Here is a 15,411-nt window from a genome sequence, read left to right as displayed (position 1 = left end):
AAAAACTTTAACCTGGAGCGGGACAGACGGACGAACGGACAGACAGACGAACGGACGGACGGACGAACGGACGCACAGACCAGAAAACATAATGCCCCTCTACTATTGTAGGTGGGGCATAAAAACACAACAACAGAGAACAAAAGTTAACTTAGTAAACTTACGTTTGATAAGAAGTGTAGATTTACATGTAACCACGCCTCTTTCATTCTCTGCCACACATATGTAATCGCCAACATCCTCAGGATTGACATTGTGTATAATCAGTGTTGTTTTATTGTTTTCTTCAGTTACAACTACTTTATTATCAGTGGGCTGAAGTTTGACCTCATTTTTATACCAGGTCACTGTAGGTTGTGGTTCACCTCTGACCTCAACTTCAAACCTGAAAATGAAAGTATTATTGTACTTATTTATAACTTGCAGTGTGATATAAAAAAATTCAAAAAAATCATTTATTGCTGCGACCCTCATTTAAAGATTGAAATTTTATTATTATCATGCTTTCTATTATTAGATATCTTATGGGATTGAACAATATCATCAATAGTCAAAGGCAAATTCTTAAAATCAATTGAAAAATTGCTTTGTCAAATATTTTGACACATAAATAAGTGTAAACTAATGACTCTTACCTAGCTATATCTCCCTCAGGTACTCTAGTCTCAGGTATCAGAGGTCGTATGAACTCTGGTGACATTTCCATTCGAGTGACATGTCTGTCAGGGCCGACTGATATGTCCATCTCTTCCTCATCTTCTTCATCTGAAGTAGCTGTAATGCATAAAAATTGCATGACTTAATTGATTAAACAAGTCTCAAAATAAATAATCTATCTTATTTCAATACAAATAATTAGAATTATTCCTTTATAAGAACATGATTTATAAAATCCCTTTTTATACTGACACCCATAGAAGGGCTGATCTCTTATAAACATGTGTTATCCCAATATAATAGTCAATATGCCTGTTCCAAGCTAGACATGAAATTTAAGTCCATGATTGTTGTACGTAGAAAATGCCTCTATATATTTCTTGATACCGCAGTATTTCACTTTTGATTTTTTTACCCTTGGCATTTTTTAGCTTACCTCCAGTATTAGTTTTTTAGCCAGTGGTCAAGGTAAAACATGATATTTCTAACTCATTGTATAAAAAAATAATTCTTCATTTAAACATACTCCAAAACAATTTTTAAACCAGAATTTCTCAGTATTCTTTTCATTCAGAAAGATGTTCTTAACATATTTACTGTAGATTGTGTTTCACTATCATACATTTTTAATAACACTTACATTGGACAACTAGATTAGCCGTTGTTACACTTTCACCAAATGGATTTTTAGCAGCACAAGCATAAACACCAGTATCATCTGTGAAAACTTCTGGAATTGTAAGTTTACATACGCCAGTGTTCTCATCGTACTCTGTTCTGAAATCAGTACTTGGAATGATCTCATGGTCATCCTTGTACCATTTGACCACTGGTGTTGGAATACCAACCACTGTGCATGTCATGGTTACTTCATTGCCGTCTTGTATGATCTGTGGCTTCAATAAATCTGTGAATTCAGGTGGCACTTCCTCAACGGCCTGTGCCTCCTCCATTGTGTCATATTCAGGAACAAGGTCTGGTTTGCGTTTGGCTGGTTCCCCAATAGGCTGACCTCCAGTTTTGTCAAATTTGTCTGATAATTCCTTGTCAGGAATAACAATTTTCTTTGTAATCATTTCTGGTACAATTTTTTCTTCCTCAGTTTCTGCTACTTGTTTGAAGGGAGGTAACTCCTTCTTTGGTATTTTGGATGGTTGAATTGCTTCTTCTTCAACAACTTCACCGACTTCCTCAACAGGTTGTATTGGTACAGTTTTTTCTACTGGTTGAATTCTCTCCCTTTCAGGAGATTCTTCACGTGGTTGTTCTTTGACCAATGGCTCAGGTTTTGGCCTGTCAATGATGGTGGGTGTGACTTCCATCTCTTCTACTTCATATGATTTGAGTTCAACAGGCGCTTGTGGCCTCTTTACAACCTTAATGATAAAAAAAACATTTATGATTACAATTAAATAATAAAGGACACATTTAAAAACAGTCATTTTTGTTGTGGCATTTTTTTTCTTTTTTTTTTTCATCAATTTCACTGATTTTATGTTGTTGACTGCATATTTGAACTTTTTGTCTGTGTTTTCAAGACTGTATTTTTTTTTTAATACTGAAAAAATTTTTTAAAGAAAAATTATCAACAATATAAACAGAAATTGGAAATAAATTAATTTGTACTGCTAAGAAATGACAGAACTTGATTTAAATGTTAACAGTTGTACTAGCAAAAGACGAATTTCCTTTTTTAACAGATAAATATTATTAAAAATATAGTTTGCATATATTATTTCCAAAATAAGCATTTTATTACTTTGTTCAATCATGCTACTTGGTTTTGAAAGAAATAAGTTCACTGGAGCACCATAGTTGCATATTACATTCTACATGGTCAATCATGATACTTGAACGCTTTGGTTTTTGAAAGTTCACTGTAGCACCATAGATGCAATTACCATTCTATTTTTTTATAAATACCTTTGGTACGACCTCCTCTTCCTCGACATCCATGGTTTCCTCCTCTGTTGTATACAGCTCTATTCCTGTGTCCACAACGGTTAGGTATGACCTTGTACTAGCCTCACCGACTGGGTTCTGGGCAATACATACATACTCTCCCTCATCCTCGGGGAAGACCTCTACGATCAGTAGATTGATCTCACCCGTGTCAGGATTGTACGATATAACATACTCATCATCCTGGTCAATGTTTTTACCGTTGTGGAAGAATGAGATCTGTGGTGGAGGTTTGCCAATGATTTTACATGGGATACTAAGTTCCTGGCCATCAGCAGCCTCTAGTGATGGTAATGGTTTGACAAACTTGGGTGGGTGGAGGGACTCAGTTGGGGATGGCTGTAATTCTGCCATGTCACTTGGTCTCTTTGGTATAGTCAGTTCCTCTGTTGCTGGCTCTACAATTATTAATAAAAATGTATTAACCAGAAATACTCTATCTAAGATAAAGCTTAAAATCAAACTAAAAACTTAGGTTTATAGGTCCTGAATTATAGATACAGATTAGAGAATTTACATCTTTTCACAAACATTTTTTCTTTTTGTCATCGTGTTGTCTGTTTTAACTGGTTATGTTTTTTTTTATCCATTCCTAAAGGGGTTCAGTTAAGAAAAGTTCTGACTGATCTTTAACACATAACAATGTTACTAACCTTGTACATAGAGTGTAGAACTACATGTTGTTTCTCCTATCTCAGATACAGCTCTACATGTGTACTCTCCTGTGTCTTCTGGTCCGACCTCTATGATCAGTAAGGTAGTCTTACCCTCCTCATTCAATACTTCATAATGAGGTGAAGGTAGAACCTCCACACCGTTGATATACCATGTGACCAGTGGTGGAGGATAGGCACCTATCTTACATTCAAGTCTACAAACAAAATACATATATTTTAAAAAGATCAACATGATACAAAATGAACTCATGATTATCCCCTGAATTTTTGTAATAAGGAAACTTAAGAATTCATTAATATCTATTTTTATTTAAAACTTGACTTGTAAAGCAGTTCAATTTTCATTAATATCAAATTTGACAAAACATAACAATCAGATTAAGTTTACATCTTTTATATGCCTCTCTCCCTAACATATATTTCTGGTTCTAGAGAACACCTACCAAGTTATGCCTCTCTCCCTAACATATACTTCTGGTTCTAATGAAGACCTACCTAGCTATGTCTCTCTCCCCAACATATTATGCCTCTCTCCCTAACATATATTTCTGGTTCTAGTGAACACCTACCTAGCTATGCCTCTCTCTCTAACATATATTTCTGGTTCTAGTGAACACCTACCTAGCTATTCCTCTCTCCCTAACATATATTTCTGGTTCTAGTGAACACCTACCTAGCTATTCCTCTCTCCCTAACATATATTTCTGGTTCTAGTGAACACCTACCTAGCTATGCCTCTCTCCCTAACATATATTTTCTGGTTCTAGTGAATACCTACCTAGCTATTCCTCTCTCCCTAACATATATTTCTGGTTCAAGTGGTGTAACAAACTCAGGTTTCATCTCTTGCTGTATGACACGTTCCTCTCGTGTGACAGTTGTAGTGGTCTCAGTCACTGTGTAGGACTCTGTCTTAGGAACTATCTCGATGAATTTCTCTTTTGCTGAAAGAAAAAGAAACCCAATAAAACCAATTCAAAAACTAAATCAGTTTGTTTATTCATTATGCATTCAATAAATGTTTTTTAAGCATGGTTCAACTCTTTTTTTGCAAAGTAAAAAAAAAATAACAAAAAAAAAAAATTATGTCCCCCTTTTATTCCCTTTTAGCACAGTCTAACATTGCAAACATTTGCTGTTAAATTTTCAATTATAGATATGCTAATCCATCATATTTACTGCATTCATTATTGTTACATGTGACGATTAAAATCATTTTTTATTGAATGGTAAAAAAAACTTACGAGCCATGGTAAGAGTTGTTTTACAGGTAACAGATCCAACTTCATTCTCCACGTTCAGTTGGTAATCACCCTCATCCTCCTTCTGGGCATTGATTATAATCAGGATAATTGTGTCCTTCTCCCGTACTATGTTACGTCTGGGGGTTGGTACAATAGGTTGTCCATTGATATAGAAGGTACACCTTGGTGGTGGGTAGGCCTTGACAGTGGCTTCCAATCTGAAATTGACAACGATTAACATATTTTTCTATAAGTCTTGTATTCGAAACTATTGTTTTATTTTCAGAAAAGATTGTTCAGAGATTATCTCACTCTATTTGAAGACTAATACACTTAATAAGTTATTAACTTTAGGTTTTTCCTCAAACACATTTTAGATAAAAGCATATTTACCAAAAACGGTTATCAAATTGGTACAATACAGTACTGAAATTGTCAAGAAAAATTACTTCTCAGAGAAATATAACATACTTGGCTGTCTCTCCTGGTTGGAACTCTGTAACTGGAGAAAGAGCTTTGACAAAGTCTGGTGGTGTTGTCTTGATTGTGGTAATATATTTCTCCTCCAGAAGTCTGGCTTCTTCAGTGTCTATAATTATACAGTGTGGGCAATCAGTATATCCCGTATATATTATTTTACCATATTTTATACAATGGCATAATCTTTTCACAAAAATCTTTCGTCTAATCATTCATAAGATCTTTCGTTTTACAGAAATGTTCATGACTATAAGTAATTTTTCTCATAAGATATTTTGTGAAAATGTTGGTTGCTGTAGATAAATTGTTGATCTCTTACATGGTGATTGTTCTGTTTGGTGAAGCTCCACCTGTACTTTACATATTGAGTATTGTTAACTTTTGGCTGTGAGGGTCTCTGATGATAATCAATAAAAGTACTACAAACACAAGTCACTGTGAAATATTGTATGTATACTATTGGTGACCTTCTGCTGTTGTCTGTTTTATGGTCGGGTTGTTGTCTCTTTGACACATTCCCCATTTCCATTCTCAATTTTATTGTTTCATTTAAACCAGTTGATCTCAGTATTGCTATCATGTGTATTTCTGTTTTTTTATCTTCCTCAATCTTGTAATACTTTTGTTTGTACATTTTAAAATTGTGTATTAGCTGAAGTAACAACCATCAAAAATAGTAAAGTCTAATTATTTATTTGACAATACTTCAGCTTAAAAAAGATAGTTCATCTGTTTTCTTAGCATTTGCTTTTAAAGTGTAGTTTTTATTGAAAGCAAGAGAACTCACCTTATAGGTATTCAAGTAACAAGTGAGCAAGTCTTCTAACATGCAGCATTGAAAGAAGAGGGAATTCCAATCACACAATCCATGCAAATCTTTCCTGTTGGCTAAATCTTACATGTCATCATTGTTAGTGAAACACACAAAGAAAACACTAGGAGTTAGTAAAGATATCAGGTTTAACAATTCATTCTTTTCTTTTTTTTTCTTTTTTTATTGTTAATCAAAAACTGCTGACAAATATAACAGGAGGTCTATATTTCAAATACAATTTATCAGATTATTCAAATCATGAAGAAATAAGCAGCAGATGAAAAAGAAAGATATTTTTTTTTAATTTTTAAATTTGTAGATGTTTTTGTCAGCAGTTTCCTTAGGAGAAAATTTTTCTCTAATGCTGAAAGGAAAGCAATTTGTAAATCATAACATTCTAATTAAACATCACATATAGGAAGAAGCCAATCCTTTTAAATCCACTTAAACGGGATAAATTATAAGAGCTGTTATTCTCATTACCAATATTACAAACTTGACTGATTAAATTCTCTTTATAATATTTGTGTTTTTATCCGTCCCATTAATAGTGGATTTAAAAGCAGCAGCTCTTCTGCATTTCATGCTTCTCATTCAATTTAATTGGAAAAAGATTTCCCTAAATTTTATGAGTTTTGCTAAAGAATTCAAACAGTGTATTTTACACCATTCAAACTCATTCAGTGTTCAATTTCTTGAATTTGAATGAGAGTGCCTGGTTTAATATTCATAAGTAAATGACAGCCATGCATTAATTTAAACTACAATTCTTTGAAAGAAAACAAACAGGAGAACATCCCCAGCATGCCACTGTATCACTGCATCTGGAAAAGACTAATCATCAAACATGCTCACATTCTATTACAATAATGGATGCTCAATTCAATTTTCAGAAAGCAAAAATAATTGACACTTGTCTAAATATGATTCATTATTCTTTAACAAATTCTAGATTTCAGAACTGGTCTTTTCATGCCATTCAAGTTAGTTAGGAGAAAGAATTCATGCAAACATATTTTTTTTATCAATGTTGCTTGTATTTACCATTTATAAATATCTATTTTCTTTAAAACTTAACCCTTATCCATATAATATACCCCTTCCCCTTTTACTTGAAGAGTTATTTCCCTTGTTAAATCTCCACTTACCTTGTACATAAAGCTCTGCAGAACATTCTGTTTGTCCTATAGCATTCTTCAGACGACAGGTAATCAGTCCACTGTCCTCTGGGAAAGACTCTTTAATAGTTAATACTGTACTGTTAGGGTTTCTCTCAATCTGTAACAAATTTAATAGATAAAATAAATTGATAATAGAACCTGTATTCTATATATGAAAATAACAATGGCTTATTTAAAATCTGGAATATGAGAGTTTTTATCCATTCATCTGATGTGTTTATGCTTTTGAATTTGCCATTTCATTATAAAATTTCATTTTGAATTTTCCACTGAGTTCAGTATTTGTTATTTTATATTTTTATTGTTTGTTTCTGTAAAATCATTCTGCATCACCACTTAACAGTTTTATATGTTTACCATCATGCTATTCATAATTTCTCAAAACAATATTAATTTCAATAAATACTTCATCTATTTCAATTTCGAAACAAGAATCACTTATACACAGTATCTTTTAGTTTTCTAAAATAGTTGATAGCCCATAAAACAGAAGTTATATGAGAGATCTCAACTTTTACAACTTTTAAAAGAAACTACAAGTTTTACAACAACCAAACATGACAAGTATAAGACACTGACCTTGTAATTTCTGGAGTCCTGAATAACCTGTAGACCATTCCTCAGCCATTTGATCTCTGGCTGTGGTTGTCCAGAGAACTGACATTCAAACTTAGCACCACTACCTTCCGTCACCAATGTGTTGGTGATTGGTTTAGTAATGCTTGGTGGTTGAAGTTTCTGGGCAGACGTTGGTTGTGGCTGCTCTGTCTCACTCTCCAATCCTAAAAACATAATTTCTTGTACTTTCCATTGATTTTAATTATACGTTTCTATTTCTCAAGTCATTAAAATATTAGAATAGCGACAAAGCAATCAACTTAAGTTCCATAAATATTTATGACTTATCATAAACTTAAACTGAAAATCAATGTATTTATAAACTTGTTAACTTATACAAGTAATATTTCACTTGCAACATTGACACCATGCAGCCATTTTCCACTGATGGGGCATAAAGCAAACATTAATCAATCAATCACTAGTAATATTTCTTTTCTATCAAAAGATACTGATCTATTCAAACCAAATATTTTTTTACTAAGAAAAAAATTGTCTTCATTGAAGATTTTCAGCATTGTGAATGCTGGTTTATTGAACAGATTATCAGATTTATCGAAACTATTTTGGTCAGTGAAATTTGATAAAGGGTCATACCATGAACTTTGAGGAAAGCTGATGAGGTTACTTCCCCTGCTTTGTTCCTGGCGACACATCTATATGTTCCTGTGTCTTCAGGGAAAGCTTCCAGTATGTTCAGGCTGTGAGTTCCTTCTGGTGTGGTTTCCATCTGGAAATACTTGGATGGCTTCACAATCTGGTTGTTACGGTACCATGTTACCACTGGAACTATAAACGCAAACAAAAACCAATTTTAAGATTTTATCTGACAGAAATTATGAAAAATGTGTTGTGGAGATATATTTGTGGTAAATATTCATTCAAGATCATATGGAATGCATAAGGAATCTTGTTTGGATGTCATCTCTTATTAGAGGCTATCTAATTGAAGTTTTTGATTTGAATATCTTTTATCTATATGTACAAATTTTATTAGCTAAAATTCAAACTTTCTTAAAGCAGATTCGTGGTTCACACATGTACTTTTTCCATAAAGGATTCCTATGATAGGATTTTAGTTATTAAGATATATAATCAAGAATATTTTAATTTCGAAATTAAAATAATATTTTTTGCAACAAATCATTCCATAGTTTTTACAAACTATATGTATTCATGATATGTTAAGTACCTGGGTAGCCTGATATCTTGGCAACAAACGTGGCAGGTTCTCCCTCGTCAACTACATTATTCTTTGGACCTTCTACAACAGCAGGGGCCTTTACTGCTTCTATGGGCTTTGGTTTCTCTAAGGTTTCTGGTGGTCCAACTGGCACTGTAGAAAAATATATTGAGTTAAAAAAAAGTCATTATACTTTTGTCATCAACTAATTAAAGAAACTTGAGAGATTTGATATTAACCATATCAGAATGAAAAAGTTCTCTCTATTCATTAGCATCACAAAAGTATCTATAAATGGACATCTAACAACATAGTTTCAAATATATAAACGGTCTTGAATATAGAAAATCTATTAACTACTTACATTCAACATTAAGTTTAGCTGTACATGTTGCCTTGCCAACTGGGTTCAAGGCCACACAACTGTATTGTCCAGCATCTTCAGGTTTAACCTCATAAATCAGGAAGGTGTTATTCTCATCTTCCTCGATAAACTTGGTACGAGGACTGTCTGGGATTGAATGGCCATCCTAAAGCATATTTGAATGATTATGAATCATTTCAATAGAGCACAGTGTCGCAAAAGTTATATACATATTTGAACTGGATAGTTATATCACAGATGGTTAAAATAAAAATTACAAGCCAAACTGATTTACCAATTCAGATTCCCAAGCATATTCTCAGAATTTCCATTCAGAGTGCAACTTTTGTGTTCATGATTATGTTAATATCAAAATAATATGAGGTAAATATCAGTGTGATTAAAAATCCAACAGCAGTCTTTTTTCTGGTGAATGAACACTACAAAATCTTTCTCAGTTCAAATGTGTAATATAAAATAGCTTATTTATTTAAGATCTTCTGATATGTTTTCTAATTGACAAACCTTTTGCCATGCAACAGTTGGTTTAGGACGTCCAGAGACTTGACAATCAAATGTGGCTGGTTCTCCCTCTAGTGAGTTAGTATCTCTGATCAGACTTCTGAATTCTGGGGGCTGGTCTCTTTCTGGTTCCTCTTCTTCTGCAAGAAATACATTTATTGTCAGTATATACAATATTAACACATTATGGTACAATTTTAAAACTTACATTTCCAAATCCAACATGCAGAATGAGAAATCATGCAATTCTATGAATTTCCTAATTAACTTAGCTTACCATATTATCATATATATATAAATATTATCAATGGAACAAATATACGCTATGAAACACATTCAAAGTAATTAAAAAGAACAAATATTTCACAACTATTGCAGCTTAAGTTTCTTAAAATAAACTTTTAAACATCATTATTAATAGGACCTTTGAATACAGCAAATATGTTCAGCATTCTGTTGTGCCTACTGTAAATTTAAACTTTGACCTTTGTTCTTACCTATGACGGTGAGTTTAGCTTTACATTGTACTGTACCGTACATGTTGTAAGCTTTGACTGTGAACATTCCTGTATCTTCTGGGAATACTTCAGGAATACTGAGTGTGCTCACAGTCTCTGTTGTGTTTATCTGGAAGTCATGTGAGGGTTGGATCTCAAAGTTGTCACGATACCATGATATAATTGGTGGTGGGAAACCTTTGTAGTGGACCTCCAACCTATAAATTGTGAAAAATCTTATTTTAACTATTTTAAATTTATTTCTGCTTTAATATTGTGCGAACAAACTTATTTTTTAAATAATTAAACTATATGGCTATATAAAATAGATTCTTACATTTGTAACAATAGATTATCAAATTTATCCATTAAATTTAGTAAAATTATTGAATTATTGAAACCGATCCTCACGTAGATGACATTTTTTTGTACAATGAAATGGTTAAATTGCCAAAGAATTAGAGAAATATCTACATTTCCACTTAGTTTTCCTAGTTGTAAAAGTAAAAGAAAATTTAGATAGAAATGTAAAATGAAACTTACGTGACAGGTTTTCCTTCTGTTATTCTGGAAGGTCTGAGTGGCTTGGTAAAGACAGGAGCTTCTCGTCTTTCCAATGTAATAAATGTCTCTGACATCTTGGATTCCTCTGGTTGTTGCTCAGGCATGACAGGTATAATCTTAGCCTTCTGAATATCAATCTGTATTTCTGGCCGGTCTTGTCTAACAGCTCTGGCTGCTGGTATCTCTTGCGGCAACTGTCTGTACTGACTAGAGATGCTGACATATTCTGTTTTTCTTATTTCTTTGTCATGTTTCATTTTGACTCTAGTTTCTGCAGCTAAAACCAAACAATTAAAATCATTTACATTTATTGTTAAATCATGTGTAATGATTTTTTTAAACAACATAAAAAGCACAATTAAATAGTAAAAGGTTTATATATATAAGAACAGATATTCTTAACATTGAAATGAAAGATGTAAAATAGGTAACTTATAAATGTAATCTTTATATGAAATTTTCATAATTTAAATTATAGTTTTTTAAAGGAACCGTTATAAAATGTTACAAATAACTTTTCATTTAAACATAATTACCTCGTTCAATTTGCTTAAGTTGGAATTCAGTAGCTCTTGGTTTTTCAAATGCCTTTTGCAATTCAGGTGTTCTCAGTTCAATCTTGTGTCTTCTATCCAACTCAATTTCAAGCTCTCCTAAATAAAGATACATACATTGCATAAATATTATCATCGTTCATACATCCTGTTCAAAGTAGATTTGCAATTGGATTACCATAGAAAAATATCAATCTTTCTTGCAACAAATGCATACATTTTTAAAGAAAATTGAGAATATACATTGTATTTTAATATGTTATCATGAAAGATATTTTTTCATATTAAACTGTTAAACTAATATTCAAGTATTTAATAACCATTATATATCATACCTTTAGGAGCTTGTCTGAGTTTTGACCTCCAATCATCCTTAGGTACCACAGACAAGGTTGTACTAGCCTCAGCTTCACCTTCAGAATTCTTTGTGACAACACGGACTTGTCCTGCTTCATATTCCCGTACTTTTAGGATTGTCATGTAGTGCATCATACCATCATAACGTACTTGGAATCTTGATCCCTGTTCATAAAACAGAAGTTTACATAAATATTATTTTTAATATAATATAATAACAATCAATGGAAGTGCATTAAAAAGAACAGTTATCATTATCAAATGCATTTTAACAGTCTGAAGATTTAACAGAAGTAAATCTCCTTTTAATTTTGACAGAAAGTAGACATGAATTAATAAATCTAAACATAAAAAAGCAGTGTAAGTGGTGTATGTTTAAATATCATTTTCATTATCATTCTATAGAAATATATCCCTTTCCGTACCCATTGTATAAAAAAAATTAATCAACGTGTGGTTGCCTGTGATCTCAAAAGATGATTGGCTGAGTCAAAGGGTCATAACCTTTCTCAGCTCCGTGAAATGATCAAAGTGTTCTAACTGGTGTTAATGAAATTGACAACTTTGTGGAAAATGGAAGGCATTCGAAGGGGATTTTGTTTAGAAAAAAAGGAAAAATTTCTTTTAATCATTAGAGAAACAGATTATTACATAGTAACGCGTGGATTATTGGATTTATCCAATCTCAATAGTTAAATTATAAATTTTAAAAGTCCTCGCCGAGGCTCAGACTTTAAAATTAAAAATTTAACTATCTCGATTGGATAAATCAGATAATCCACTTGTATCAATGTGATAATCTATATTTAAACCTCTCATTTATTTTTCTATTTTCAAAAAATGTGAAGTTTAAACAGTTTTGCTGCAGTTATTTTTCTAAACCTACAGCTAGAAATTTTTAATTCACAACACTCCAAATAAATGACAACTAAGCACTTGTAAATATTGTTTTATAAAAAACTTGTACTTGATTTCCATAAAAAAAACTTAATGAAAGTCTATGTGATAAATATAATTTACATTTCTTGCAGGACATAAGAAGTGTGTTTCAACATTGCTATGTATAAATTTTGACCCTAAATTTGTCTATTTTTTCAACCTTCAAATTTCTTATTAGAATACTTACAGCCATGATCTGAGTTTCGTTGACCCACCATGTGACGCGAGGTCGTGGGTGGCCACTAACTTTGACCATAAATTTAGCTGGTTCTCCCTCAGCGACTTCTATGGGTTCTGGTTTGAGATCTATTGATGGTGGGTGTCGTTTCTTCTTTGGTTCATGTAATTCTTGTTCATCTAGTATCATAGGACTGTAGGCATACAAAGAAAAATATCAAAGTTTACATTTTATAATCACGTTTTATCACAGAACAGAAGTCAAGTGCTGTCGTCATTATCTTGCTATCTTAACATACAAACGAAATTGTAAATACATTTTAGATATGATTTTAAAAGTAAGCTTTCAACATAATATGTTGCCTTTGATGAACTATTTGTTGATATATAACTTCAATCAAAATTTCATTTCTATCAGCATTAAAACAACCTGCTTTTTAAGCTCTTTAATTTGCAACAACTGAACATAATTAATTATGTTAAATACTTACGTTCTCCAGTGTTCCTCCATTTCTTGTAGTTTAATAGCGCCCTCTCCTGGCAACTGTGTGTCAGAAATAACTGCTCTCTTGCCTATTAAGATATTAAACATAGTAAAACTCAGGATGAAAATGGTTTTTAAAACTTTACAATGTAAGGAGATAAACTTGAAATTTCTATTTCTAAAGAAATGTTGATCAATTGTTTGCCAAAAACAATTAAACCCTGGAAGATATCATTTGGTCATTATAAAAATAGCAGTGCCATGTGTGAAAAAAAATCTCATACAAGAACACAACTGCTTTTCAAAATGCCATTTAAAAAAAAAACTTCTTTTCAAGATAATATGTGGGTTAGATTGTTCATTATTTTGTTTGACATATTCACTTTCTTTCCCTTAACAAAGTACATTTCCATATAGCAGACCATGCCATATAATGTAAACATAGTAGAATGACAAATAGGAAGTTCAGCACTAACTTACCAATCAATAAAAAAATACCAGGTACATACCTGCCAACTTTTCAAAATGCCCATGGGGGTTTTGCATGAAGATGGCTGTCATAGTCCCATAAAATCTTCAAGGGGTCCTTCAAATACATTTTAATGTTGTTTTTTGGCTTCTCCATACTTTTATAAGCCTCAAATCATTGTAAAATTAATTGTTTTGTTAAAAATTGTGGTCAAAATTGCTCTTTCAAAATTTCAATTTGGGAGCCTCCATTGGGGAAATCCCCCGCAAATAGTGACAGTTGGCAGGTATGCAGGTATAAAGTGCTGATCAACTGGATGTTATTCGTGTTACTGAACTTTTTTGAAGTTGACCCTTACAAGAGGTGCTAGACAACTTCTATAGCAGATGCTTACAAGAGGTGCTAGACAACTTCTATAGCTGATGCTTAATCAATAACTTACTCTCGACCTTTACTTACCTTTAACCTTGACAACACATGACACTTCATCTTCACCATATTGGTTGGTAGCTTTACATGTATAAGTTCCAGAATCTTCTGGGAACACATATTTGATGTCCAACACAACAAAGCCAAAGTCATATAATGGTTTAAATCTGTGACCTGTAAACCAATTGTATACATCATTTAGATTTAGGTTTTTGCCATATTTCAGTTTTCCTGCTCATATTGGAGCATTTAAATAAATAAAATAAATATGAAGCAATATAACTTTTAAGTACAATCAATGACATATGTTTTTCCATTTTTTTATGTAAATTTAATGAGACATGTTATTTTTTTCTTTCTTTTTTATTGTTTATAGAATTGCCTGTTTTTATAATTTGGAGATCTTTTTAAGTGGTAGTCTAGTGTTCACTGTCAATGAATATTGGAGACATTCAGGTTTTTTCTATGTATAATATACATTTTTTTGTAATAAAATAAATGTAATATAGTATTCCTTCATTCAATGTCACTCCGGTTTACAATGAAACCTACCATGATGAAGTGGTTCTCCATCCTTATACCATTCTACTTTCATCTTAGGGGCACCATAAGGTGCTAACTTGCATTCAAAATGGGCTTTGTCATTCTCCTTTAAGTTTGTCAGGTCTTTGAGAGGTGTCTTAAACTTAGGTGCTTGTTGTTTATCTTTGGTGTAAATATCTTCCTCAGCTGGTGTCTCACCCTCACGGCGAATAAATTCACGTACAGCACTTTCTCTGTCCAGATCCCTGTAAAATAAAGGAAAGTTATCTATATATTAAGTGTTTATACTCAGACACATCTGTTTGTATTAGTCTGTGTATCTGAAGTTTTCTAAATATTTGTTTCCCTTTAGTTTGGAATTTTCAATTCAAAACAAAGCTAATATATAAACTTTTTTTCTGAAGGAAAGGCTAGACTATATAACACGTATTATAATATGGCCACTTACAAGTTTGAAACTGACACTCATATTTAAACATAAAAAAACCTGCTGTAATCTAGAGTAAAGATGGTAAGTTTCAAATATCATTTTTTGCTGCAAGTTCATAAACTGCTATATAAAACATGCACTACCATAGCATTCAAACAAGTCAACATGATTTTTAAAGACAGTGTTGAGACAAATTTAATTGCAACATCAAAGATAGGACTCACTTAATGGTTCATATATAGTTGGGAAAAGGTCAACAATCATGG

General features: G+C 32.3%; 1 protein-coding gene across 11 annotated transcripts in view; it reads right to left on the bottom strand.

Annotated features, from left to right (window-relative positions):
• The window catches only part of LOC139503691 (titin-like), a 284,829-nt gene that overhangs the window by 176,792 nt on the left and 92,626 nt on the right, over positions 1-15,411 (bottom strand). For all 11 annotated transcript variants that reach the window (XM_071293518.1, XM_071293519.1, XM_071293520.1 and 8 more), the window contains 22 exons: positions 14,725-14,960; positions 14,203-14,346; positions 13,282-13,363; positions 12,801-12,984; positions 11,653-11,839; positions 11,300-11,416; positions 10,743-11,040; positions 10,200-10,417; positions 9,706-9,842; positions 9,181-9,346; positions 8,826-8,969; positions 8,231-8,422; positions 7,595-7,797; positions 6,983-7,112; positions 5,012-5,129; positions 4,541-4,758; positions 4,075-4,240; positions 3,273-3,490; positions 2,581-3,017; positions 1,298-2,033; positions 636-774; positions 165-385 (listed from right to left, as the gene is read on the bottom strand). In XM_071293518.1, the coding sequence (XP_071149619.1) occupies positions 165-385; positions 636-774; positions 1,298-2,033; positions 2,581-3,017; positions 3,273-3,490; positions 4,075-4,240; positions 4,541-4,758; positions 5,012-5,129; positions 6,983-7,112; positions 7,595-7,797; positions 8,231-8,422; positions 8,826-8,969; positions 9,181-9,346; positions 9,706-9,842; positions 10,200-10,417; positions 10,743-11,040; positions 11,300-11,416; positions 11,653-11,839; positions 12,801-12,984; positions 13,282-13,363; positions 14,203-14,346; positions 14,725-14,960 (4,691 nt within the window). The remainder of the gene's footprint in view (positions 1-164; positions 386-635; positions 775-1,297; positions 2,034-2,580; positions 3,018-3,272; positions 3,491-4,074; positions 4,241-4,540; positions 4,759-5,011; positions 5,130-6,982; positions 7,113-7,594; positions 7,798-8,230; positions 8,423-8,825; positions 8,970-9,180; positions 9,347-9,705; positions 9,843-10,199; positions 10,418-10,742; positions 11,041-11,299; positions 11,417-11,652; positions 11,840-12,800; positions 12,985-13,281; positions 13,364-14,202; positions 14,347-14,724; positions 14,961-15,411) is intronic.

This window comes from Mytilus edulis, chromosome 14 (genome assembly GCF_963676685.1).
Source record: "Mytilus edulis chromosome 14, xbMytEdul2.2, whole genome shotgun sequence".
NCBI lineage: Eukaryota > Metazoa > Mollusca > Bivalvia > Mytilida > Mytilidae > Mytilus > Mytilus edulis.
The sequence above is the reverse complement of the archived record's forward strand: the minus strand, read 5'-3'. Positions and strand labels throughout refer to the sequence as shown.